The 25,308-nt window shown below is 36.8% G+C and overlaps 1 protein-coding gene and 1 long non-coding RNA gene across 2 annotated transcripts; one reads left to right on the forward strand and one right to left on the reverse strand.

The window, feature by feature from the left end:
* Positions 1 to 465: 465 nt before the first annotated feature.
* Positions 466 to 14,496, reverse strand: drd4a (dopamine receptor D4a). Its single transcript, XM_051884963.1, is given in 5 exon segments — positions 466 to 1,816; positions 7,546 to 7,597; positions 7,599 to 8,130; positions 11,312 to 11,424; positions 13,612 to 14,496. Coding segments are annotated over 5 exon segments (1,137 nt in total). The 5' UTR covers positions 13,840 to 14,496; the 3' UTR covers positions 466 to 1,604.
* Positions 14,497 to 17,542: 3,046 nt separating this feature from the next.
* LOC127507777 (uncharacterized) lies at positions 17,543 to 24,748 on the forward strand. Its single transcript, XR_007928428.1, has 5 exons — positions 17,543 to 23,185; positions 23,286 to 23,379; positions 23,706 to 23,810; positions 24,047 to 24,178; positions 24,487 to 24,748. It is a non-coding gene; the product is annotated as an uncharacterized LOC127507777 (long non-coding RNA).
* The last annotated feature ends 560 nt before the right edge of the window (positions 24,749 to 25,308 follow it).

A 25,308-nucleotide genomic window follows, 5' to 3' on the forward strand; every position in this document is an offset into this window, starting at 1 on the left:
AATAAAAGCCTAAATTAAATCTGTTCATCATATAAAACGATCGACTCTCTTCAGATAATTTGGACTAAACTGCTCAATTCATATGGATTAGTTTTACGATCTCTTTATGAACTTTTTGAAGCGTCAACGTTTCAGTTGTGTAGCTGTCTATGGAGGGACAGAAAGCTCTCAGATTTCATCAAAAAGATCTTCATTTGTGTTCTGAAGATGAACGAAAGTCTTACGGGTTTGGAACGACATGAGGGTGAGTAATTAATGACAGAATTTAAGCCCTTTGATTATTATTCTATGATTAACTCTCAATTGCAATTCAAAATAGATGTTTTAACTTATCAAAAGCAGCAAGCGTACCATATAACGTAGGCTCGGCAGTGACACTGATAACTCAAATCCATAACAAGAACAGAAAAAAAGCACCATTCTAGCACTGTATGCACTGGAATCAAACCGCTCTTTTCCAGTGTATAAACACGGTGTAACCGCGTTCACTCAGCTTTAATGAACACTGCGTGACCTGTAGAGTACAAATAACGTGAAAGGCATGAAAACAAACACAACATGAACATCTAACTTACACAGGTTGACAGTGAATTTTGTTCAGAAACGTACAAAAAAATTTCCTCAGTATAGGTTGTTCGTAGATTCACCACTTCGGTTTTGATCTCCACACTGGAGATTAATTGATACGCTCCACTAATGCCTGACATTGGATTATTCATTTATTGCTCCTAAAACTGTCAACTACAGCATAAATAACCTTTGCGATGTTAACTGTTATGTTTATAACATCACATCAATATTGCCTTAGTAAAACTCTCAACCACAATCTTCTTAGTTCAGAGCATTTTGTCCTATAAAAGTTTTTGAATACGTAAAATGAACACATATTTGGATAAAAAAAAAAAAGGCATCGATCGTACAACCTCAATGTCTTCTGGACATCAGCACAAAGTAGTTCTTGACTGTGAAAAACATTTATTTCTCAGATGAAAGTCAGTGCAATCAGATACAAAATGAGCGCCCTAACTTTGACTCGTGGGCTGGATGAGCTCCTTCGCATATCACATGAGAATGGCAAATAGAGATCATCGTAGATGGCAGACGTTCACAGACATTCCTGTCATAGAAGCTTCAAAGCATAAACTGGGCCTCGTCCATGAAAAACAAGCAGAACGAAATGTTTAATTTGTTCGTAAAGCCATTTTTGCGTAATTTGTCGTATTCGCTTCAATAACAACATCCCAGAAACAAGTTCTTCCTGATTTGTCCGGCTCTGTTTTTTCATTATTCGATTTTAATTTCATGCATGTATTTTGTGATTGCAACAATTTATGTAACTCAAGTTTTATGCACTATTTACACAAATTCGTTCTTCTTGCATTTCATCAAGAGGCCTATTGATGTCAGCTTTCAAAATGTAAACATACAAAATTAAAAAGTAAAGTAAAAATGTAATGGCAGCAAACAGTTTAGTGCATTATAACCATACTTTCATATTTGTGTCATACAATATGCTGTATTTACATGTAAGCATCATTTGTCTGGTTTATTTATACTTTTGGGTATGTTTTGTTCGTAAACCGTTAGCAGAGAGCATGTTCATGCTAGCAGCAGTTGGGTAGAGTCGGCAGGAACTTCCGGAAGAACTTCCTGAACTCTGTGTTGAAGACGGTGTAGATGACGGGGTTGAGAGCGCTGTTGACGTAGCCCAGCCAGGTCACGATACTAGCGACACTCCCAGGGATTTCGCACTCCTCGCAGAGAGCCCTCATCGTGTGCACTACGAAGAATGGCGTCCAGCAGAACAGGAAGGCACCTGGAGATCGAAGAGTGTCAGGTGAAAAAAACATCTATTGTTGTCCAATAAAATGCTTGTAATTTATTTCCTTTCATCACTAATTCGTTTGCAGTCAATCAATTCACAAAGAAATTGGTTGCAAGGGAACTGTCCTCATTACATTTAGCAAAGTGATGTTTTTCAGTATTGTGATATAAACTATAAAAAGGCTTTTTAAAAAATGCGTCCCACCCCAACTTCCTGTTTTAGTCGGAAAATCAACTCTGGAAGGAAACCATCATCTTTAAAGGGCCGCTCACACCAAGGACGATAAATATAACTATAAAGTTTTAATAATCGTTTTGTTCATACCAAGGATGATAACTATAATAACAATAAAGATATAGTTCTAAAATACTAAATTACTTTCAGAGCGTTTATTTTTTCCCAGCTGATGAACAATAAAAAAAATTGACAGCCAATCAGAATCCATCCTGCTTTTAAGAGCTCGAGCATTTAAAGTGACAGATGACAAAACTGCAGCACACCTAGATATATAGTTATATATATATATATAGTTAAAGTTAGTCCTCACCACAACTATAACGATAATGACACAGAGAAACGATATTATTTCAACTCTAGCAAACTTATTCTCAAGTTCTCCTCATATTGTTCACCATAAACCTGAACAAGTTGGCAAAACTCAAAAAAATTGAGGTAATCAGTTATATCAACATTTAAAGTTTAAGTACGTAAAACTTGCAGATTTTTATTTTGTACTCACACATTTGAATTGCTCCTAACTTGAAATATTTTAGTAAGCTAATTCGTACATTTAACTTAAAATTATCATGTAATCTCAACTTAAATATTTTTAATAGTGGAAACTTGGCTAGCTTTAAGTAGTTAATTCAATAAATGCTAACTCGCTAATTGGTAACACAATAGTTTGATAGCATCATCATATCATAGCAATTTCTGAATGAGTATGACAATATAAAACATTTAACAAACCTGTTCTCAAACTAAGCTCATGCTCCACTCGTCACAATGATAGTAACCCACCAAAAAACCAACATAACAGAAACTCTTCAAAATTAGCATAGCAAAACATTAAACATTACTAAATCTCCCACCTAACATTAATCTTGCACTAAAACATATAACACTTAATTTTAGCATTTACTCTCCAATTTTTGTGTGCCATGGTAAAGCATGCTGGGAAATAGAAATCCCAGCCCAATTTCAGTTAAATTTAAGTTTGTCTAAATTAAAAGAAACAAGTTAATAAAACTCAAAACAATGAAACAATTCAGATTACTTAAAATGTGTAAGTTTCGTGAACTCAAAAGAAAAAGAAAGTTCTAAATACTCATAAAAGTTAATTTGATTTAACTAATTTGTTTAATTTAAGTTTGCTCTACTCAAACCAATTAATTATTTTGAGCGTTAAGGTTGACAGTGTTCGAAATGCTGCTGATTAAGTGCGTTAAGGCCCGTTCACACCAAGGACAATAACTATAATGATAACTATAACTTTAATAATTGTTCTAATTCTACAAGAATAGGAAAGTACACCACAACTATTACATTAACGACACAGAGGAACGATATCATTGGAATCGCTTCAGAACAATTTTTCCCAACTGATGTACAATAAAAACAGGACCTCGAGCATTTAAAGGTGCCAGACGACAAAATTACAGTTTATAATAAACAGAACAATATCATCCATTGGTGTGAACAGGCCGCCCTAAGATTTATTCGTTTATTAGGCTTGAAAATAAAAATCAAACAGCACACCGTAAACAAAAAAGTCTGTAATATTCATAAACTGGATAAAAAAAAATATTAAAAGCCAAAGAAATCCACAGGATCACATTTATGATACAGCACACTGAACATCTAACCCAGTCCTCTTTATTTTCCAAGCTTTTAAATCGCTCTTTGGAGACTTAACTAAAATAAACTTCTCAAATGAGCAAGCATCATCTCAGATCAAAGATATAAGTTATTTTATTCACTTCTACTCTGAGAGGTTCCAGACAGAAACGCAGGGTCGCTTGCGTCAGAGGGATATAAAAAATGATCTGCCAATCTATCTGTCTAGGGTCCACAGATCCATCATCCATCAGAAGTGAGAGGAAAGAGAGATCAGGTAGGATGGCTGAAAGTCAAAGGACGCCACATTTATCCCTGAAATACCTTGGCTTTTATGCTTTATTTTATAAACAATTGTATGTTTTATAAAAAAACTACAAATTTTGAGCTTTTGAACGTAACTGGCCATGTGTATTGTGGGAATCGTGTGTCCATTTGCATCAGCTGTGTGTAAGTCTAGGTTTAAAATAAAGGGGCACTAAGTACACTACAACATATTTTTGTGTTGCACCATTAAACATAATTCTACATATAATCGAAATATTTACGGAAGCCTCTGACCAAGAGTAACAGAATAAAATTGCAATACAGTATATGATAATGTTGACATTTACACTCCTTTATATGTGAATAAATTACTTTGTTAGTGCCACATCAACACACCTCTTCAAATCTGACCTGAACAGTGTGTCACTGTGTGCATCGGCCCGTGTTATACATATCAAATAAAATCAATCATAATAAATAAATGTCATTTAAAAATGACATTATAAACCTTGGAGGACTAAGGATATTTTTAAATATATCTCCGATTGTGTTCGTCTGAAAGAAGATAGTCATATACACCTAGGATGGCTTGAGGGTGAGTAAATCATGGATAATTTTCATTTTTGGGTGAACTAACCCTTTAAGAACAAATGATGCAACCAAATAAAGGACAGAGTTAGTTGCAAACTAGCTAGAAGTTACTAAGCCTCTAGTGTGTACTTCTGAACAGCCGGTGTGGCCCTACCCCGACCTTAAACTGTCCCTCTTTCTTGTCTGTACTCAGGGTGACAAGGAGCGAAAGGGTTTGCCAGGTACTGTCAGTACTGTACAGATCACAGCACAGGTACATCAGTGACACGTCCCAGGAACCCGTGAAGAGGATAAGTGCATGTCTTAACATGACGGCTGCCCCCACTCCGTCTGCTGTGACTAAAGTGAGGCTTACATCATAATCGGATTGGAGGATTGGTGAGGAATGATTAGCCAATGAGGGCCAAAGGAGTTCCTCATTTCAGCAAATGTGGACAGTGTTTGTAATCACTCCTCTAAGGCCATTTTAGAAGCGAGACACTATTTTTTTCCCTCTTCATTTCAACTCACAATACCCTGTCAAGTGGCTACATTAATAATAAATGATCCGTCAATTCATTTTTTGAATAATTTGATTTTTTTTTTAAATAAATAAAAACAATTTACTGTTGATTTCTCCTTCCAACAATCTGCAAATGGCAGGCTATAAAAGCAAACTGTAAAAATAAATTCAAAGAGCTTTTCACATTTTTAAAATAAAATGTCTTCATAGGAGTAGAGTGTTTGTTGTGCTGTTTAGTTGACATGCATACGCTCGTTCCATGCGATATTTGTAGTTTAATATCGACTCCATATCGAATCTTTTGTTTCGAATTAGTGATTCGGATCTCCTATCAAACGGCTAAACTGCTTAAATCACGTGACTCCGATTCACTGATTCGATTCGTAAAGCTCCGAAGCAGTGTTTTGAAATCGGCTCATGTAGATTTTGTTGAAAAGTCGTTATTTTGTTTTTTTGCCGCACAAAAAGTATTCTTGTCGCTTTATAATATTAATATTGAACCACTGAACTCACATGAACTGTTTTAAATATGTTTTTAGTACCTTTATGGATCTTGAGAGTTTGAATGGCTTTGCTCTCAATGGAGGCCTCACTGAGCCATCGGATTTCATCAACAATATCTTAATTTGTGTTCAGAAGATGAACGAAGGTCTTACGGGTGTAGAACGACACAAGGGTAAGTAATAAATGACATTATTTTCATTTTTGAAAATAAAACTTAAATCTTTAGACTTAACTTAAATGTAAAGTCTAAGGATGTAAATGTTGTATATTTTTTCCACTGCAGGTTGGTTAGAGACATCAGCCTTTTTTGAATTCAGATTGTTTCAAAGCAGCTTCACAGTAATAAACAGGAACATAACAGTGTTAAAATTCATCAGTTGAGAAACAAATTCAGCTGTAAAGCAGCTCAATTTAGTTCAGTTCAACACCTTTTGCCTTCAGTAGCTCATTTTAAATGGCCCTGCGATGTGACAGAATATTTGTACTTTAACTCTTAAATGCATGAATGTTTTGCCAATCATTATTACATATTCAGGTCTTTAGCGGGTCTTTCGGGTCTACATCTAACACGAATGCCTCTCTAACTGACGTAATCGTATAAAACACTTCTGAAATGTTGTCATCAGAAGAGTACTCGCACTGCCGGATTTTTGTAACCGCACAGGTTGCATATGCGCATTTAATTTTTTTTGCAGTAATTAGTGTATCCACAAGGTGGCAGCTGTGCCCTGGGGGCGTCGATTCACAAGGTAGTCGAAGAAAACCTGCATAAACAGAACAGACCGGAACGCATGCAAGCTACAACGACAACATTGGGCCTACATAGATGAGAGATTGTGCGAAGAGGTTAGAAAGTACCCTCATTTGTATAACTCTAACATGAAAGTATACAAAGATGTTTTCATGGGTTGTAACTCGTGACGAGAGATTGCTCAAAACTGCGCATGTGTTGAACGCCTGTGTACGCCTACGCGTCAAGTGAAGTATACTTTGGAAGACTGTGCATTCAACTGCGCGTACGCTGTGTGCTAGCGTACGTGTAAAAAACAGGGCTTAACATTTGAGTGCGTACAATACTTGCTCTGCAGTAAATCGCTGAGCCAATTCAAGTTTTGCTGAGGATGGTTTCTTTTTGGTTTTTTTTTTGCCTGTGTGCATTAGGATTAAAACATCACGTCATCATTGTGCATCAGACACTGCCACCTTGAGGAATAAAGGCGAATTGCAGTTGAGTCATCAGAGATTCAATTATTGTTGCGCAGAAAAAATATCTTTGCACTATTACATACCTCGGGTCGCTAACGACCCTATACACTCTTTACAAAAAAATAATTAGAAAACAGGCATTCTTTTACAATTTTTCTAGAATAGAATGTTTATAATGAATAGATTGAGGAATACTAAGAAGGAAACTTTAAAAAATGAATGAGGGGGAGGGCCCAATAAAGACCCGAGGTATGCGTTTAAGGGTTAATAAATTACTTCATGTAGTCTCTGAGGGTCATAAAAACTACACTCTAAAAAATACTGGGTTAAAAACACCCCAATTTGGGTTGAAAATGGACAAACTCAGCGATTGGGTTGTTTTAACCCAGCGGTTGGTTTAAATGTTGGGCAGTTTCATTTAACCCAACTATTGTTTAAAGATTACTATATGGCTGGCTTAAAATGAACCCAAAATAGGTTGGAAATTAAAAATCAGACACATTATTACTAGAGGCAACAGTAATAATCAAATCAGGTGAACATTTATTAATAAGCAATTGAATGAATGTTTATTGTTTAATTATTATTCATTAAACTTATTAATAAATATTCATTCATTAAACATATTAATAAATGTTAATTTCCAACATATTTTGGGTTCATTTTAAGCAAGCAATACAGTCATTTTTAAACATCCCAATCGCTGGGTTTGTCCATTTTCAACCCGAATTGGGTTGTTTTTAACCCATCATTTTTTAGAATGTAGAGTATAGCTAGACATGTCAACTTTCGTATTTCACTTCAACTAACTTACCTACTACAACAGGAAGCACCCTCATTGCTTTCCTCTCCCTCCTGTTTATTTTTCGTCCTCTTCCTTTGCCGGTTCTGGTTTTGATCTTGTTTGTAGCTCGCAACAGGGTAGGCGAGCATGGACACAGGTTTTGGGCTGTCAGGATCGGGGTAGTTATCCTGGTCCAGCTCCTCTAAGGTAAGGTCCGTGAGGTCTTTATCGATCACAGGCGGCAGAGGAGGCGGCAAGCCAGACAGGGGCTGCAGCGACGCGGCGGCCTCCTGAAGCTTTCTGCAGGCCTGCATGCTGCTCCTCAGCTTGGCCTTCCTCGCCTCCTCCCAGTTCCTCAGGCCCCGGAACATTCCGCAGTACAGCAACAGCATGATGGGGCACGGCACAAAAAACGAACAGACGGAGGAATAGACCACGTAATTGTTGTCCTCCAGCTTGCATTCGCCGTGGTCCCGGTTGGGGACGTTGTTGATTCCGAACATCACGGGGGAGGCCACGGCTAAGGCCAGGATCCATGTGGCAGAAAGCAGGACAATCTGTCGCTGGTCCACATGTTTGCGGTTGTAAGCAAGAGGGACAGAGACTGCGATAAACCTGTTGTAAACCATATGAGGTATTACAAGACAGTCCATGCAAAACTATTAAAACACATTTAAAAACTTACTCAACACCTTCCTTTCATCATTAAATGCTAGCTAAGCCACTGGTCGAATCTCTTATTGGCCAACTGAGTTGACCCAATTGTGGGTTATTTCTCTGAACCCTCATCTGCTAATCAAATAATATCAGTCATATCCAACACGTGTGTATTTTATAATACATACAACAATATAGGGCAAAAAGTCCTTAAATGTCATACAAATAAATGTCTCTCTCTCTATATATATATATATATATATAAATATATGTATATATATGCCTATTGTTAAAAAGAAAACTACTGCTTGAAAAATACGACAATTTAGGGCAAAAAGTCCTTAAATGTCATAAAAATAAATGTCACTAATATTTGTCATGCAAATATTTTCATTATTATCACTTTATGCCTATTATAAAAAAAATCTGAAAACTACAACTTAAAAAAGTACAAGAATATATAATATATAATCAGATAATATATATACTTAAAAAATATGATTATAAAGTGCTTAAATGTTTTATATATATATAGTAAGTCCTTTGTATATATATATATATATAGTCCTTTATGCAAATATTTTCATTATTATCACTTTATGCCTATTATAAAAAAAATCTGTAAAAAAAACTACTACTTAAAAAAGTACAAGAATATATAATATATAATCAGATAATATATATCAGAAAAAAAAATCTATTATTTAAAAATAAATAAATAAATAAATATAATATGTATATATATGCATATGCAAAATAAACATTTTTTATCTTGGGGGGTGAAGTGTTATGATTTGTGAGATACGCCTATATATGTGAGACTCATGCATATAATTTTATAGTTTTATTTAATAACTGTTCTCTATGAATTTGTTCTCAAGGCTGCATATCATCTCCATATCAGTGAAAGAAGAAGCCATGAGCCTTTATTATTGACCGGGTATGTTTCTAAACAGGAGTGTGAACCCTGAGGCATCCCAGCATCTCACAACTCTGGACGCATGTGGCCGTTACACACAAATCAAACGCAGCGGTGTCCGTGTATCTGTTCTCAACACATTGCTTTTTCATGCTGATTCAGTGGCGAGTTCTGCCAAGTGGCGCGTTTGCAGCCTTTCCTTGCATAACAAGTTTCATGCTGTTGTATCTCCAAAGAGTGCCGCCCTGAGCATATATCTCATTAATCTCTCAAAACACCTTCTGCTGAGCCACACGGAATGGCAGGAGGGACGATGATGACCCTGTGGTTCACTCGAATCGCCAGGCCAGCGACGGCAGGACAGCGAAGGAGGGTCTAAATGATGAATCGGGTGTAATTCCGAGGTAATGTCTGCAACTTAATGCCATTTAGTTATTCTGAACACATTTTTTTCTACCAGTCTCTCTTCTTTTAATCATAGCAGGAAGCCACTTTTATTATAAATGCTATTTCATCGTGTCTTCAAACAGACCCACAATTAGGAAGGTAACCTGCTGTGACCCTTACCGCTTCCAAAATATAAAACTAGCTGTGAAATGTCAGTGTAATGCATGATTTTGATTCATCGATCCTCACCCCAGTTCAAGCATCAGACTTTAAAGGCATGTTTTACACATTTTGTGCCTGCTGCACGTACAGTAACTGGAGCCGCAGACATACTTTAAGCTTTCACACTGGATTTCTACAACTCTAATCCCCAAATAAAGTGATTTCTGGGTTACCACAATGAGTTTTTCCTTTGATGGTGACTATAAATAAATAAAATGTTAATTGGAAGTGGGTGCAAACTATATCGGCATGAAATCTAATTTGCATAAGGATGGGAAACATGCTTACATAGAAATGGTAAATAATATTCTCTAAGGCCGTTTCTACCTGGTATTAAGATGCGTTTTGGCACATTTCCACGTCAAAGACCGTTTTTATAAATATGAGCGTTGGCGTGGATTTAAGCATACGCACACTCTAAGATCAAATCTGTGTGTACGCACGCTTTATAAATGGCCCAAAGTGTTTTAATCTGTCTCTTTTGTCCACTTTCGACCACTTCTGTCCTGATTTCTTCGAGGTGAGGGTCTTTGGGTGGGTAAATGTAAGGGCTTTTTCAGATCTTTCGATCTAATAGACAAAATAAATTTGCGCAATTTATATATGAACGCAACCAGAGACGACAGAAAAACAAGAACACGCCTGAACGCTGTGTGTTAGAAATCAAGAATGGTGAAAGAACATTGTGCTTGGTACGTTTTTCATCTTAAAACCAAACTTTAGCCAACAAAGTTTAATCCCGTTTGGTTAGCGCACTTCCCATAATGTTTACGCGTTAGGTTAGTAGGTGGTCTTTTGTGGCTGTTCGGATGCATTTGACCACATGAGCGTTTACCATAGACTGTAAAAAAAAGATGGACGACCACCTTCACTCTCTTCCATTGTAGTAAGTGAAGCCAACAGTGTGCCAATATTGCGCTGACATCTTGAGTCTCGAGTCTGCGCACAGTGAACTTAAAGCCCGAGTCTGCGCAGTAGTAAGCACAAAGTGGAGCCACAATATCAAGGTCCCGCCCACACTCACACAAAATCGGTTAATACTGCAGAACAACTCATTATGTTGGTGTGAAACAATGTAGAAATTAAAGTTAAAGCTCCAATCTCCTCCCGAAGATCCAGAAAAAAGTCTGTATTGTAAAAATGAATATTTGATGTGTAATTTGATTGTTTAGTTTGTCTCATGTCCCATTACATTACATGGAGAGGGTGGGGTTTATGTTCACTGTGCGCAGACTCGAGACTCAAGATGTCAGCGCAATATTGGCACACTGTTGGTCGATCGAATCACAAGTGGACGACTCTAAATACAGGTATAAACTAAACACTGTCTACTCTCCACCTACTGACCTAACACGTAAACATTATGGGAAGCGCGCTAGCCAGACGGGATTTAAACTTTGTTGGCTGAAGACCCAAGTTTGATTTAAAGACGAAAAATGTACCAAGCACAATGTTCTCTCACCCTTCCTGATTTCTAACACACACTGACAGCGTTCAGCCGGTCTTGCAGCTGTCAGACCAGAAATGAAAGCTGATGCTCTCCGTATGTTTTTCCATCGTCTCCTTTAGTTTTAGTTGACGATAATAACAACAGCTCGGTGTCAGACCCACCTGTCTATGCTGATGGCGCAGAGGTTAAATATGGAGGCGGTGCAAAGCATCACGTCCATGGTCATCAGTCCATCACATACAGTCATATTAAGGGACCAAACGCCATCCTGGAACTGAGAGGGAGAAAAAATCATCACCGTCTTTTACTCTTCACCCATTTGTCGCTTCTGTCATGCATGCCTCTGTCTATCCTTACCATGTTTTACAATCAGTCCGTTCCCATGCCTCCGTGACCTCTTTCACCTTTCCCTAACCTCCTGTTCACAGCAGAGCGACTGTGTGAAACCTTAATTTCCCTATTATCCGCTTGGCGTTGTCACAAGAACCAATCCAAACACACACACACACACCACATGCTCTCGGGCTGATGGTAATTTAGTACCTGATACGCATCACACGTTCTAAAAAAAGAGATAAAACAGCAGAGGGGAGGATTTAATGGCATTTTAATTATTGGCCTGGAGATGAGGACAGACTCTTAATTGCTTTTTGGTAATGGCCTCTCTCCCATGCCAACGAGCAACATTCACCCTACAAGTGGAAGCCATGAGATCGTGGTGAGGGGACTCATGTAAAATTGTAATTAAGCCACGGCTGACTCACTGGAGCTTAATTTCTTCATGTCCTCGTACAGAAGAGAGTCTGCCAAACAGAGTCCTTTGCTTCGCTCCCGGTGACCTTGTCCCCACTTGTCTGGGGCCCTCAGAATCCAGTCTAGGGGACACGGTAACTAGCAAGTCCCCGAATGGAATGTACGATCATTGATTATTTTGGAGGCCTCTTTAGTGGAAACGTCTCGGACCTCGTGCCCGCATCCTGGGGTGACAGACAATGTGTATTGTGTGATGTGTGTTCATGATGTCCGCTCTGGCAGAGACAGACAGTCTCAGCAGGAGGGGGCCGTTGCAGGCCGGATGAATGCGTGTCTGCAAAGTTTTTCACGCAAGGGCAACAATTGAGCATTGATGCTAAGTTCATCTTGCGTTTTTATGAAACAGTGTCAGGTGATCAGATTGATTAAGCTGTCAAGTCAATAGACGAAAGATTATAGGTTACTGTTACCATTGTTAACCATAGTTAATGGCAAGCTACTACAGTTCTTGTTCACTGCAATAAATGCTTTTCTTAGTTTGTCTTTTTCCAGTCCAAATATCTAAAAATTCTTAAATCCAGAAGCATTTTCTAGACAAGTAAAAATTATTGTCTTGTTTTTAGAAAAAAAAAAAAAAAAAAAGAAGTCAAAATTAAGTGAGTTTTTGCTTAAAACAAGCAAAATAATCTTGTTTTCGGTTTGAAATAAGATTGTTTTGCCTACCCCATTGGCAGATTATTTGCTTGTTTTAAGCAAAAACTCACTTAATTTTGACATTTTTTTTTTCTGAAAACGACAATTTTTACTTGTCTAGAAAATGCTTCTTGATTTAAGAATTTTTAGATATTTAGATACGGTTTTAACTACTAAGTTTTACGTTGATATAGGGCCTATATATATATATGGGTTAAAAACAACCCAAGTTGGGTTGAAAATGGACAAACCCAGCGATTGGGTTGTTTTAACCCAGCGGTTGGGTTAAATGTTTGCCCAACATGCTGGGCAGTTTTATTGAACTCAACTATTGTTTAAAAATGACTATATGGCTGGCTTAAAATGAACCCAAAATAGGTTGGAAATTAAAAATCAGACACATAATTACTAGAGGCAACAATAATAATCAAAAGGCGAACATTTATTAATAAGCAATTTAATAAATGTTTATTTATAATTATTATTCATTAAATATATTAATAAATGTTCATTTCCAACATACTTTGGGTTCATTTTAAGCAAGCAATACAGTAATTTTTAAACAATATTTGAGTTACGTAAAACTACCCAGCACGCTGGGCAAACTTTTAACCCAGTCGCTGGGTTTGTCCATTTTTAACCCAACCCAGCATTTCATATATATATATATATACACACACACACACACACACACACACTCAATATTATTACAGAAAATTAGATAAATATAGCATGAAATCACCTTATTTCAATTCAGCAATTATACATTTTATTTATATAAATTGACTTAAAACAAATTTGGTTTACAAGTACAAACATGATAAAACCAGCATGAAAGTGGCCAAAACTTACAGTGGACCCATAGGAGGGTTTTACCTGGTCATTTAAGATGATCACTAGGTAAACCAGCTTAGCAGGGTTTTAAAGTAGGTACAAACCTGTTTGTTTTCTGGTCACCTTGTAAATACACAATATTATGTTTACAGTATCTAGGTAATAAGGTTTCTTAACTCACCTCTGTATAGACGAAGAGCGGTAAGACCAGAACAGCCAGCAGCAAATCAGCAACAGCCAAACTGACTATGAAATAGTTAGTTGTGGTTTTCAGCGCTTTCTCCTTGTAAACACTCAGACACACCAGCACGTTCCCACATATGATGATAATGATCAATAATATCCCGAATATGAGCGCTGGGAAGTTGTAGTTCGTGGTGTGGCTGGAGATGGTGAGATTGGCTGGCATGTCTGCCTCTATAATAACCTGTCATCTGGGAATCCTTTGATAAAACTCACCGATAAAACACGTTTCTTCTTAGCCATTATTTGAGCCTTTCTGAAAACTCCGAACGTTCCGCTAACTCTGCGCTTTGCGTCCCGTTATTCTCGGTCTTTAAAGGAAGAAAGACTTTGACAGTCCCACTAAGCACTAAGTTCATTCTTCGTTGTTTGAGGCAAAAGTTTTCTGTCAGGTTTACATCGCGGATCTTCAGCTCGGAGCCCGAGCGCTTCTATTTCCATCCATCCACCTGCGCGAGAGTCTTAAAGCGGCTTAGCGCGCGTTACTGGGGCGTTTCATATTGCCTGAGGTTATTGAAAACGCTTATCTTTATAATAACATCACTTATTAAAGTTAGTGAATAGGGCTGTAAATAAAGCCAGTGACTTGTCAGCGTTTCACAGGTTGACCGTCCCGTGTCTCTCCTCTTTAGATTCACCGTAACGATACACGGGAGTGATAATCTCGTCCTGCGTGACGGTGGGTGTGACATTTTCCGCGAGTGGCTTAAAGACGGCGGTTTAGGCTAAATCTTGCGTTCTTTGAACATTAAATAGCTAGTTTTTCTGTGAACAAGCTAATCGCTGATATTAAGTTTAGTCCAATGTGCGCATAATATAATGATTTTCAGGGACTGTCTGTATTCACTATAGGATAAATACAAAGTAGGCTAGGCTATATGACATTTTCGGGAAGCATTCTGTGGCGTTTTCGTCGAGCGTAAATTAAGTTGTCGTTGCCTCCCTTAGCACAGTTAATCGAACTCCAACTGTCAACGCTACTTTAAGTTTTTTGTTTCAAGTTTTGTGTTATAACGACAGCTTCAGCTTGTTTGTTTTGGTTTATCGTCCGTTACGATCCTGAAGCGCTAGAAGTCTACTGTTGCTATGGTTACTACCTCAGTAACGCTTTTCCGTTCGCGAGCGATATTTAACGCCTAATCTGTGGAAAAGTAACTTTTGTGGTTATCAAGATTTTAGTTTCCATCAAGATTTTAAATTAAAGTGTATATAATTGTAGTCTACACTCTAAAAAATAGCTGTAAAAAACGAAACAAATTTACACCGTAAAATACCCTTTTCCAGAGCCGTTGAAATATTTAACGGCTCTGCCCTTTTCCATTGAAACAGTAATATACTCTAAAAACAATGCATTCTGGGTAATATTTGTCGTTTTCGAGAAGTTAATGTACGGTAACGTTATTTTTTAGAGTGTATATGAGGAAAAGTTAATACGAGTTGTAGCGTGTGTAAATAATAATAATTGCCTAATAATAATAATAAAATATTCAGAAATATGTTTAAAATAATTTTAGTGTCGCACTAAAGGATACATATGTTATGCCAGCAGGACAGGGCTTAAACAATGGATTGTGTGTTTGTGGTTTGTAAAATGGCCAGTTTAACCTTTGTCAAAACAAATTAGTGCTGCTTTCATTTGGGCTGTTGTGTGTAGAAGTTCACGCAGGTGTCTCTTTGTGTCTGAGATTCATCTGTGTCATTCATTAGACACAGTGGCTCATGGTACAATAAATAAACAGTGTTTTGTTTACAATGGCCAGTGCAAATATACAGACAATAAAAATAATAGTTTGTAATAATAATACATGCCAATGAAATAAAATAATATTAATAATTTTCTAGTCATCTTTATTATGATTGGCATGCCTCTATAATCCATTCCACTGAGGAAGCTTAGCAGTCACTGATGACATCATTATCATAATCATCATCAACATTGTCATCACGATTAGTGTTTACTCCACCGTGGCGGGCAGAAATGTTTGATTGGGTCTAAGCTGCTTTGATCTGCAGACGTGGGTTGTTGGACTGGGGAAAGTCGCTTGTCTAACCTTTCAAATCTGACCTTCAAACAACTACTAAATGATGTTAATTTGTTGTCATCTGGCTTTCTGATTCAAGTTTGCTGTTTTCAAAAAAATGTCAAAAAACATTTTTGTAGCACATATGGTCAGTCGTCCAGTACGCAGCCAGTGAGAGTGACCAGCCTGTGTGCCATAATCTGTTTTGCTATGGATTATCTGTGTAGGTTTCATCTGCATTATGATAAGTAATGATTTGACCTTTCCAGGTTGTAAAGACAAATGCAGGAATGTTGACCTTTTAGGTAGCTATAAAAGGCCTGCTGTTTCGTTCAGCCAAATTGTGAGTAAAACTCATTAATTCAGTAAATTTAGTAATAATACGACATATGTATATTTATATATATTGATTAAAATATTGAAGATGAATTAATTTCTCTTTTTATAGGTTTTGTTTCAATTTTATTTTGTAGCTAACCGTCAGTTACTTTTTAAAGAGCATTATCTACACCTGTGACCTTTTCTGAATGATTTATTGTTATTATTCATTTTTGAGGTATTTATGCGCCAGAGAAACAAGTGCGCAGCCATCTTTAGAATTTTGTATTTGAACTTAGTTCAAAGACTTTATATATAGGAAGACGGTGCACTCCTATTACTTGTGAATGGGAGAAAGTGCAACACCCAATATGGCGAATAAGCCCCGCCTTCTAAGTGAAAGAGCCGTCCAGTTGCTATAGAAACAGGCAGCGTTCTCAGACTCGCGTTCATAACTGCGCATGCAGATTGGTTGGTCTAGCATTTAAAACAAGCTTTTTTAATGCTATTTGAACATAAGAAACAAGCTTTATGAGACTGTTGTTGTCGTCAGATTTCAGTGTTTTCAAATATGAAATGTAATCGTTAGTGAACAGTTCTGGAGAATTTGATGTTTCCCCATTCAAAGAGATAGGAGCTGCACTTGGATGCCCGAGAGGTATTTCAAAGATGGCCGCCGAGTGAAATGACTTTTTTGTTGTTGTTGTTGTTTAAATGACTTGTCTTAAAGGGATTTTGCTTAGTTTTTGCGGTTGCTCTGTATACTCCTTGCATCGCTGTCGAAGAGTAGTTAGCTGGTGAAGTGGATTTACTTATTGTAGAGTTAACGAAAGTTATCATGAGCATTGTAATGATTGAGGCGGATGTCATAACAAATATAAGTAGAGCGGGAAAATTTTAAAACAAGCGGTTCATTCATAAATCTGTGGAAATACATGCCGGAAGACAGAACACAACGAGCGCAGCGCTGAAAAGGGGCGGGGCTACATCAAACTGGTAAATCAAATGTCCCGAGTTAAAAACAAGTAGTTTCTATGGACAGCATCTGTGACATGGTTGATTATTACCACAGAAAATTATGTTATCTCACTACCCAGTTTGTTTAAACAAACAAACAAAACCTTTTTGTTTTGTTCATTTTATTGCGCTCACAATGGATGTCTGTCTGGAAGGTTTAAATTTAGAAGCTCAGAAATGCAACTTGTATTTGTATTTTGGTATAGTTTCAGTGTAAAAACCATTACTTGAGCTGCAAAATTGTCTAAAATAAAATTTAGCCTTAGTTGTAGGGCTAGTAATATCGCATACTTCCCTATATAGCAGGTGAAAAACAGTATGTGACTAAAGAAGTATGTCAGAAATTACAATACTCATAAAAGAGTAGGTAAAAAGTACCCGGATGACCTACTACTTCTGGCGAGATTCTGAAGTGTGCATGTGAAGGACACTTTACCATCCCATGAGGCCATGGGAGAGGTTTTGTGAATGGCAGTGAAGTGACACAACTGACATCATGGCAAATGTAGTATGTATTGATTACACTTTTTTTTTTTTAGCTTTGTGAAGTAATTAATAAGTTCAAAATAAGTTCCTACTCGACAGAGTATGCGATTTCGGACGCAGCCATAGTGTATAGTGCATCATTTGGGACACAATTACAGACTACCATTGTAAGTGCACTACAAAGTTTAAGTTTTTCTCAAGTGAAAATAATTTTGCACACATTTAAGCTGCAGTAGAGATCTATAATTTGCAGTTTATGGAAGTAAAACAGTTCTGTGTGTTTGTGTCCTGATTAAAGTATCGATCTAGTGAGTTTTTGAGGAAAAAGGGAAGTATCCTTATCTGAGAAAGTTCAATTGCTGTTGCACATAAATCCTTTGATATTTTCAGTTATCTTTCTTTGGCTTTAGACTGAAGAGTAAAAGTAAACACCTCAAATTTGACGTTTTCGTGCTTTTAGTTTAAGAAACTGCAGCATAAATTGCTGTGTTTTTATTAAGCCACATATAAAACCATTTTTATCACTTGTGCATGTCTCATCTACGCAATCCTATTCCCTTCTCATTAATGTCAGATTAAACCTTAAATAGTATTCTAATAAAACACTTACTGTCACCATTAGACGTTATTAAATCTTATATGTATTGAAGTGTTAGACAGTAATTTACTCTAATGTGTAAGCTTTGGTTAAAGTGAAGGGACAGTAACATTAAATCTAGACGTCAGAGGAAAACTGAAAACTGAATATAAAACAAAGTTTCATCAACATGCAAAGCAACAGACACGGTTACCTAAATCAGCGGTGGGTCGAAAAAAGCAGAGTAAAAACAATGCTAAATGCTAATAATAAAATACAACTAACCATATCATCAAAGCAAACAATTTTCCCATATCATTTTATTGCAATTTCAAAGGCATATTTTTGCTGCTTTTGTTTTAGGCTGGTAACTTCTGCTGTCGTTTATGCATTTAAAAAATGATCACAATAACATTTGTGATATATCTGACAATTTTGCATGTTGTTGAGGTTAGTGTTATGCCATGTATGAAAACACTCTAAAAATGACATAAAACCCTCCAGCTGTAACTAACCAATACATTCTGTAGTGTGTTTTTGAGTGTGTTTGATCACAGATGGCTGACGGAACCGGTGCAGCTGTTGCACACGCCTGCCATACTCTTACGGAGATTGGTTTTGGCTCACCCGGGGCAGTTATACGACAGCAGGAGGGCATTATGGGTAAATGGTCATGTGGTGTGATCTGTTACATGAACATCTTTCACAGTGAGGGTGTTTGTTTACCTCTGTGTCATGGTGTAGATTTTGATTACAGGTTCACACACACAAACAGCAGCTTACTCATCTACCCACGTGGAAATGATTCAAAATAATACTGATTTTCAACTTCAGTGAATTTAAACAGGATTATTTACATCATAAATAAAGGGAGAAGTGGTTGACCTTTTAAAAGGGATTTCCAGAAAATATTCAGTCACAGTCTGTTGATGTTCATCTTACACAACACTTTCACTGCAATTCATTACTATTTTACATTTTGGAGAATTGGTATGAATTTTTACGATCCCATTTGTTAGTTTTTGTACGATCTAACAACCCAAATGGTTATATTTTCTCATGAAATCGAGTTGTAGGCAACTCATATTGTCTTTTGCCATGTCTACCACATTTAAGACAAACAACTAAGTTTTTAATCATGTTTTAAAAGTGTGACATAAATCTTTGCCTATGTACAGCAGTGTCAAACAATTCAAGAAGGTTGTTGTTGATGTTTAGCAAAAAAAGTGACTTTAAACAGTCCTTTTTAAAAACTTGTATAATATATATATATTTAAACTTCTGCAGTCATCCACAAAAAACTGGGAAAAAAATCACTGAAGCTCATTGAAAACTGTCACTGATCTAGCGGAGATGTGCTCCCCTGTCATTTCTCATTTCCACAATCACAAAATTTGTGATGGAAATGTTGAGAATTTGTAATACTTTTCATTTTACAAATTTTACACATAAATTTAGGTTTGTAAGGAGGAAGTGCAAAGTTGAATATTCCTGATTTTTTACTATTTTTATAGGCTATTTATTATAAAAAAGAAAGTTTGGCTACTTTCATACTTCCCTGGGTAATTGTTTCAAAGGCACTTGACTCCCTCTATTGGTTGCCTACTAGATGTATAGGCAGCATTAGGAATATGATCAAGAAAATTCTTTTGAGATTCTTTGATTTGAACACAAAAATATTATCTGAAAATGTAAAGTTTTACTCGCTATCTTGGCAAATATGAGCACAGTTTGAGACATTGTTGAGACCTCCAGGAGAGGAGACACATGTGAGATAACTGGGGTATTTTTCTCAGGCCGGTTGTAAGAATAGTGTTAGTAGTTTATGCAAGTTAGCCATCTATTTTTTTCATTCTTCTTTAAGACTGATCATAACTTTTAAATCATCCATATTAAAAACATAGACTGGTCCAATTTGAATCCGAAAAGTAAGACTGATCCCCTTGGCTAACTGCTAGTTGGTCAATTCTGTCCTTCACAGCCTCGCTTTCAAACCTGTCATGGCGCTGCTCTGAATAAGGTCTATTACCGCTGCTCTGCAAAATCCAGTCATTCCAATAGGAATCTGTGCGATCAGGAGTTTCGCTTTTGGGGGCGAATGTGAATTTGCCGCGCTGGCGAACGTTGCTTGGTTTGAAAGTGACTTCTGGGAGCAGTGCTTATACATGGACCTTTTTTACAGGCGAAATTTAGTGGAAATATCACTTACTTGACCGTGCCTTAAAGGGTTAGTTCAACCAAAAATAAAAATTCTGTCATTAATTACTCACCCTCATGTCTGTAAGACCTTCATTCATTTTTGGAACACAAATTAAGATTTTTTTTTTTTATGAAATCCGAGATCTTCTGTCCTCTCTATAGACAGCAACGTCATAACCAATTTCAAGGCCCAGAAAGACATCATTAAAATAGTGAATGTGACTACAGTGGTTCAACCTTAATGTTATGAAGCGACGAGAAAACCTGGCAACCCTGCCCTGCTTATCATATACATGCCTGCCGATGTGCTTCATTTTAATATCCTGCTTAATTTACGACTTAAAATATTCTAGATAATCCGAAAATGTGTTGCAGAATGATGAACACATTTATAATTTATTACTAATTCAGTGTATATACACATAGAGGTCTATGTTTGGATGAATATTTTGCCTACAGAGGAGCCACAGCTGAACTTCAACGTGTTTTCAATGGCATTCGCTGTATAAAGCTCCTATTTCACTTATAATTTTCCACAGCTCAAGTTTTTTGTCTACTGAAAATTCTTGGAAAGATTTTTTTAGTGTTTCTTCAGTAGAACAATCCAAAAACACATTAATTAACAGCATACAACCCACTGCTACCCCTCACAGCCTCGCTTTCATTTACTGTTAAAAATCAAAGATGGCGCTGGGTACCACTTGTCTGTTGTGGCCGCGCCTTGACATGGTGGGTGTGTTTGTTATGTAACTTCAGAAAAGTCTGCATTTAATCTAAATGAACTGAGCTTAGCTGGTAGGAAATGTAAATTGAATATTTCAAAAAGACACCAGCCCAAAATTACACTCAACAATCATTCTGAATATCTATCACAGGCTCTATGTTCCCTCACCATTTCCATCTCTCGCGCCGCTCACAATATCATCAACTCGCACGTCATTTGAACCCTCTCGGATATGGTAAATCACGCCAGTGTTGTAATTCCCGCAGTATTCCCCGGTTCACTAACCGCATTTTATCTCCCCCTTACTGTGTATTATTATAAAATATATCTAAACAGCTATAAAAAGAGGTCGTGCCAGCTGTCTCCGCCGTTCACCATCTCATTCTTAACAGAAACAAATGTGTTTAATAACCTCTGAGAAAGCTTTAGCGCTCGTTATCATAAAAAAAACAGACTAAACGTATAAACCCGATTAGAGTCAATGATGCGGTTTAAAAAGCGACTGTGATTCACTGCAGTTGTTTAAGAGTTGGGTCTGTAAAAGAGGAACGAGAGCTTCATTTGAGTCATCTGTTGATAATGTCCTCATCTTCACGCTAAACTACTGAAGGACAATTAAAAATACACTTTTTTTAAACGTACATACACGTCATTGGGCATAAACTTTGGCATTACGGGCTGTATTGAGAAATTGTAATAATAGGCCTATAACATAAACGAAATATTTTCCAAATAGCCTATTTTTCGCATATAGCTATTAATTTTAACAGTAGGCTAAAATATGATAAAAAATAAATAGGCCTTTTTTTGTTGTTGTTGTTGTTTTTTTTTACATGAAAATATAGCTGCCTTTAAATTTCAGGATGGGGGACCCTGGTACCAGGATGATCATGGGGGTCCATGGCATCTAAAAGATTGAAAACCCCTGTAGGACCCCTGACTGGGTTTTCAAAGCGCTTCATTTTTTATTAATTAAAATCTCTGCACTTCTTCAATTGACTCAATATATGACTTCACAGCGCCAGCCACTGGTGGACATAAGATACTGCATGTGGAAAATTGGGTTTATTTTACTAAAAAATCTACTCACCTTTGCTAATATCTTGTGTGTATTGTGAACATGTTAAAATGCATGAACACTGCTAGTGCTAAGAAAGAAAACAAGATTTATACAGTGGGAAATGATTTAGTCGATTTCTCACAAAATGCTATAAAACGACTTTGAATATAGTGCAAGTTATCATTTTTATGATATTTAAACCAAAATACCACATGACTGTGTCACTTTCATTGCAGCATGGAAGCCATTAGCTTGCTAAGCTAACTCTGCTAACCACCCTTATCCTTTTGTTTTCCACAGACAAAATAACATCACGTTTTGAACAAAATAAGGTTGAGTAGATGATGCCAGAACTTTATTTTTAGGTGAACTTTACCTAGTTATACACTCAGTTTTGTATTTTAAAAATAAAATGTGAGTGTTTGTTTACTGCCAAAATGCTAGTGTGTGGGTGGTTGCGATACTGTTGCTATAGGTCCAGTTTTAACATCCAACAGATGAAATATATTTGCTTAGTGTAATAGCAGACCTTGATTTTAGGTATAATTGTAGCACAAATAGTGCTGAACTGGTTTTGTGCCAGTGTTTAATATTTATAGGGGTTTGTTTAAATCCTTAATAAGTATGAGCAATAGCGATGTTGTAATGTGTGTGTTAGAAATACTGGCTGATTCTTAGTTACTGAGCAATTCACTGAACCATAATCATGATATTTGTATGTGTTTGTATGACCCATAATCTCCTTTCTCTTCAACATGGCTTTTCCTTCCTCATTGATTTATTTGCAATCTCAACAATATCAAACAAGTGAGGAAACCAATTCCTTTGCCCCCTCAACCTGTTCTCCACCAATTAAGGAAGTCATCACTGTTAATCATATTTATCTTTATGAGCATGGGTGCATCACATTAAATGTAGGAAAACTGTTGGCAAATAGCTAATGAAAAAGCAAATAGTGAGGCCAATAAAACTCACTTGGAATAGGACTTTATGATATCTTGGTGACGTTTCACAATCAATGATTTTGGGGTACAAAAAGGATGGGAATAAAAAAACCAGATAAGAACCGCTGAAGAACTGCTAGACCGCCACCAGAGCTTCAAACCGAGGGTAAGTGACATTTCCGACTGAGGTTCTTCTGTCACACATTTGATTGCGATGAAAACTGGTTTGTCTTTCACCCTAAAAATCCTCATTTTGTCTTTTTAAGGTGTGGAAATGTCTCTTCTCACAAGTCTGACACAGGTGTCCATCCTTGCGATACTTCTCATCCAGTGCGCGACCAGCCTTCCAGTTCTTGGCAGGTCAGGTCACGTTCAACTTCAAAAACTTGCTGAATATTCAACTTCTATCTGATCTTTTGTTTGTGAAATAAAAATGAAAGCCAAGTTCATAACTTTGGCCAGTCATGTATTTTTAGACCCGTCAAATCTTGTTAGATCTTTATCTCTTTGTCCTTGTTTGATTTTTCTTCTCACTTCTTCGTCCCACTCTCTTCACTTCCGTCTGGAGGTGATAAGATTTTCAGTGTTTTTTTCTGAAACACACAGACCAAATAAACGTTTGTGCGTTGATAAAACTTCACAGTTGATGTATCGACTCATTTTTGTTTTGGCTTTTATCATCGCAGGTATCTCGGAGAAGAGGACAGCATCCCAAGAACAGATATCTTTTCTCCCAGAAATGTGTTGTTTCCCAGGGATGATGCGGATACGTTTGTTGCAGACCAAGGCGGGTGGGTGTCATAAACTTTGATTGTTAATAAGTCACTTTTGTGGTCTCGTCATGTGTAGTCAAGTGCAGGCCGCCTCCTAGTGGAGAACAAAGGTTCTTCTCAGGCAGTTTCTTGTAATATCTACTTTTGAAATGGAGTATAAATTGATAAACATTTTAAATTAAATACTAGAGCCTTTTACTGGTTGAAACTGATGTACTTGTCACTTTGACACTGAATCTGGCCTGTATCTCCAGGAGATCTGGGCTTCAGACGAGGCAGTTGGGCGACATTGAGTTCACAAATAGATATGCTGAACTCCTGAAATCTAAAGCTAAAATCACATCCATCTGCGCCTTCCTGAAACGCATGCAGAACAGCAAGAAAAGGTAAAGCAGGCGTCATACATAATTTTCTCTTAACATTTAACAATCTCAGTTATTGTTATATAATGGTTTGCAACATGTACAGTTTTCTTTTATAGTCTGTTGATGCGTAAAGTGCATAGATTTTCTCTTAGCAGTAAGCTAACCCAGTTATTGTTATACATAATGATACTTAGTAATATGTTTCAATGCATAACATATAGTTTTCTCTTAACTTTAAGCTATGAATGCTCTCAAATGAAATATTCTAGCATCAATGCCATTTCAATCTTGCACGTGTAGTTCATGTTGCATGTTCTCTGTCTTTGCAGTGGCGTCGGTGGAGATTCAGACAGATTGATTTTCCTGTTGAGACAGTATTCATGTCCAAACATGTACCAGTGAAGACTGTGTCCAAAGAAACCAACTTCACAATGTCTGAATCAGTTTTAACATGTTTGAGACAAACTGTTTGTATATATTTGAATAAATAATGACATTTTTCCCACTCCAAACGTGTCACAAAAAGTACAGATTGAAATGTAGTCATAACCAAATGACTTTTCTCAGATGCAAATTAAACTCTGGATTTGAGATTTGCTTCATGTCTTGTTTATTAAACAACACCTTTAGCTCTTCAGAGGCACATGTTGGTTAATGAATTTAACACTAGACAACAACTTCCTTTATAAGAGGTTTATAGTAGGCAAAGCAACAATGATTGCAAAGCAATGTGCACGACTCTCAAGATCATAATTAATATACAACCAATCGCAGGCTGGTGATGCAGTTCATATATACAGGTGCTGGTCATATAATTAGAATATCATCAAAAAGTTGATTTATTTCACTAATTCCATTCAAACAGTGAAACTTGTATATTATATTCATTCATTACACACAGACTGATATATTTCAAATGTTTATTTCTTTTAATTTTGATGATTATAACTGACAACTAAGGAAAATCCCAAATTCAGTATCTCAGAAAATTAGAATATTGTGAAAAGGTTCAATATTGAAGACACCTGGTGCCACACTCTAATCAGCTAATTAACTCAAAACACCTGCAAAGGCCTTTAAATGGTCTCTCAGTCTAGTTCTGTAGGCTACACAATCATGGGGAAGACTGCTGACTTGACAATTGTCCAAAA

The sequence above is a fragment of the Ctenopharyngodon idella genome, chromosome 24 (assembly GCF_019924925.1).
Source record: "Ctenopharyngodon idella isolate HZGC_01 chromosome 24, HZGC01, whole genome shotgun sequence".
Classification (NCBI taxonomy): Eukaryota; Metazoa; Chordata; class Actinopteri; order Cypriniformes; family Xenocyprididae; genus Ctenopharyngodon; species Ctenopharyngodon idella.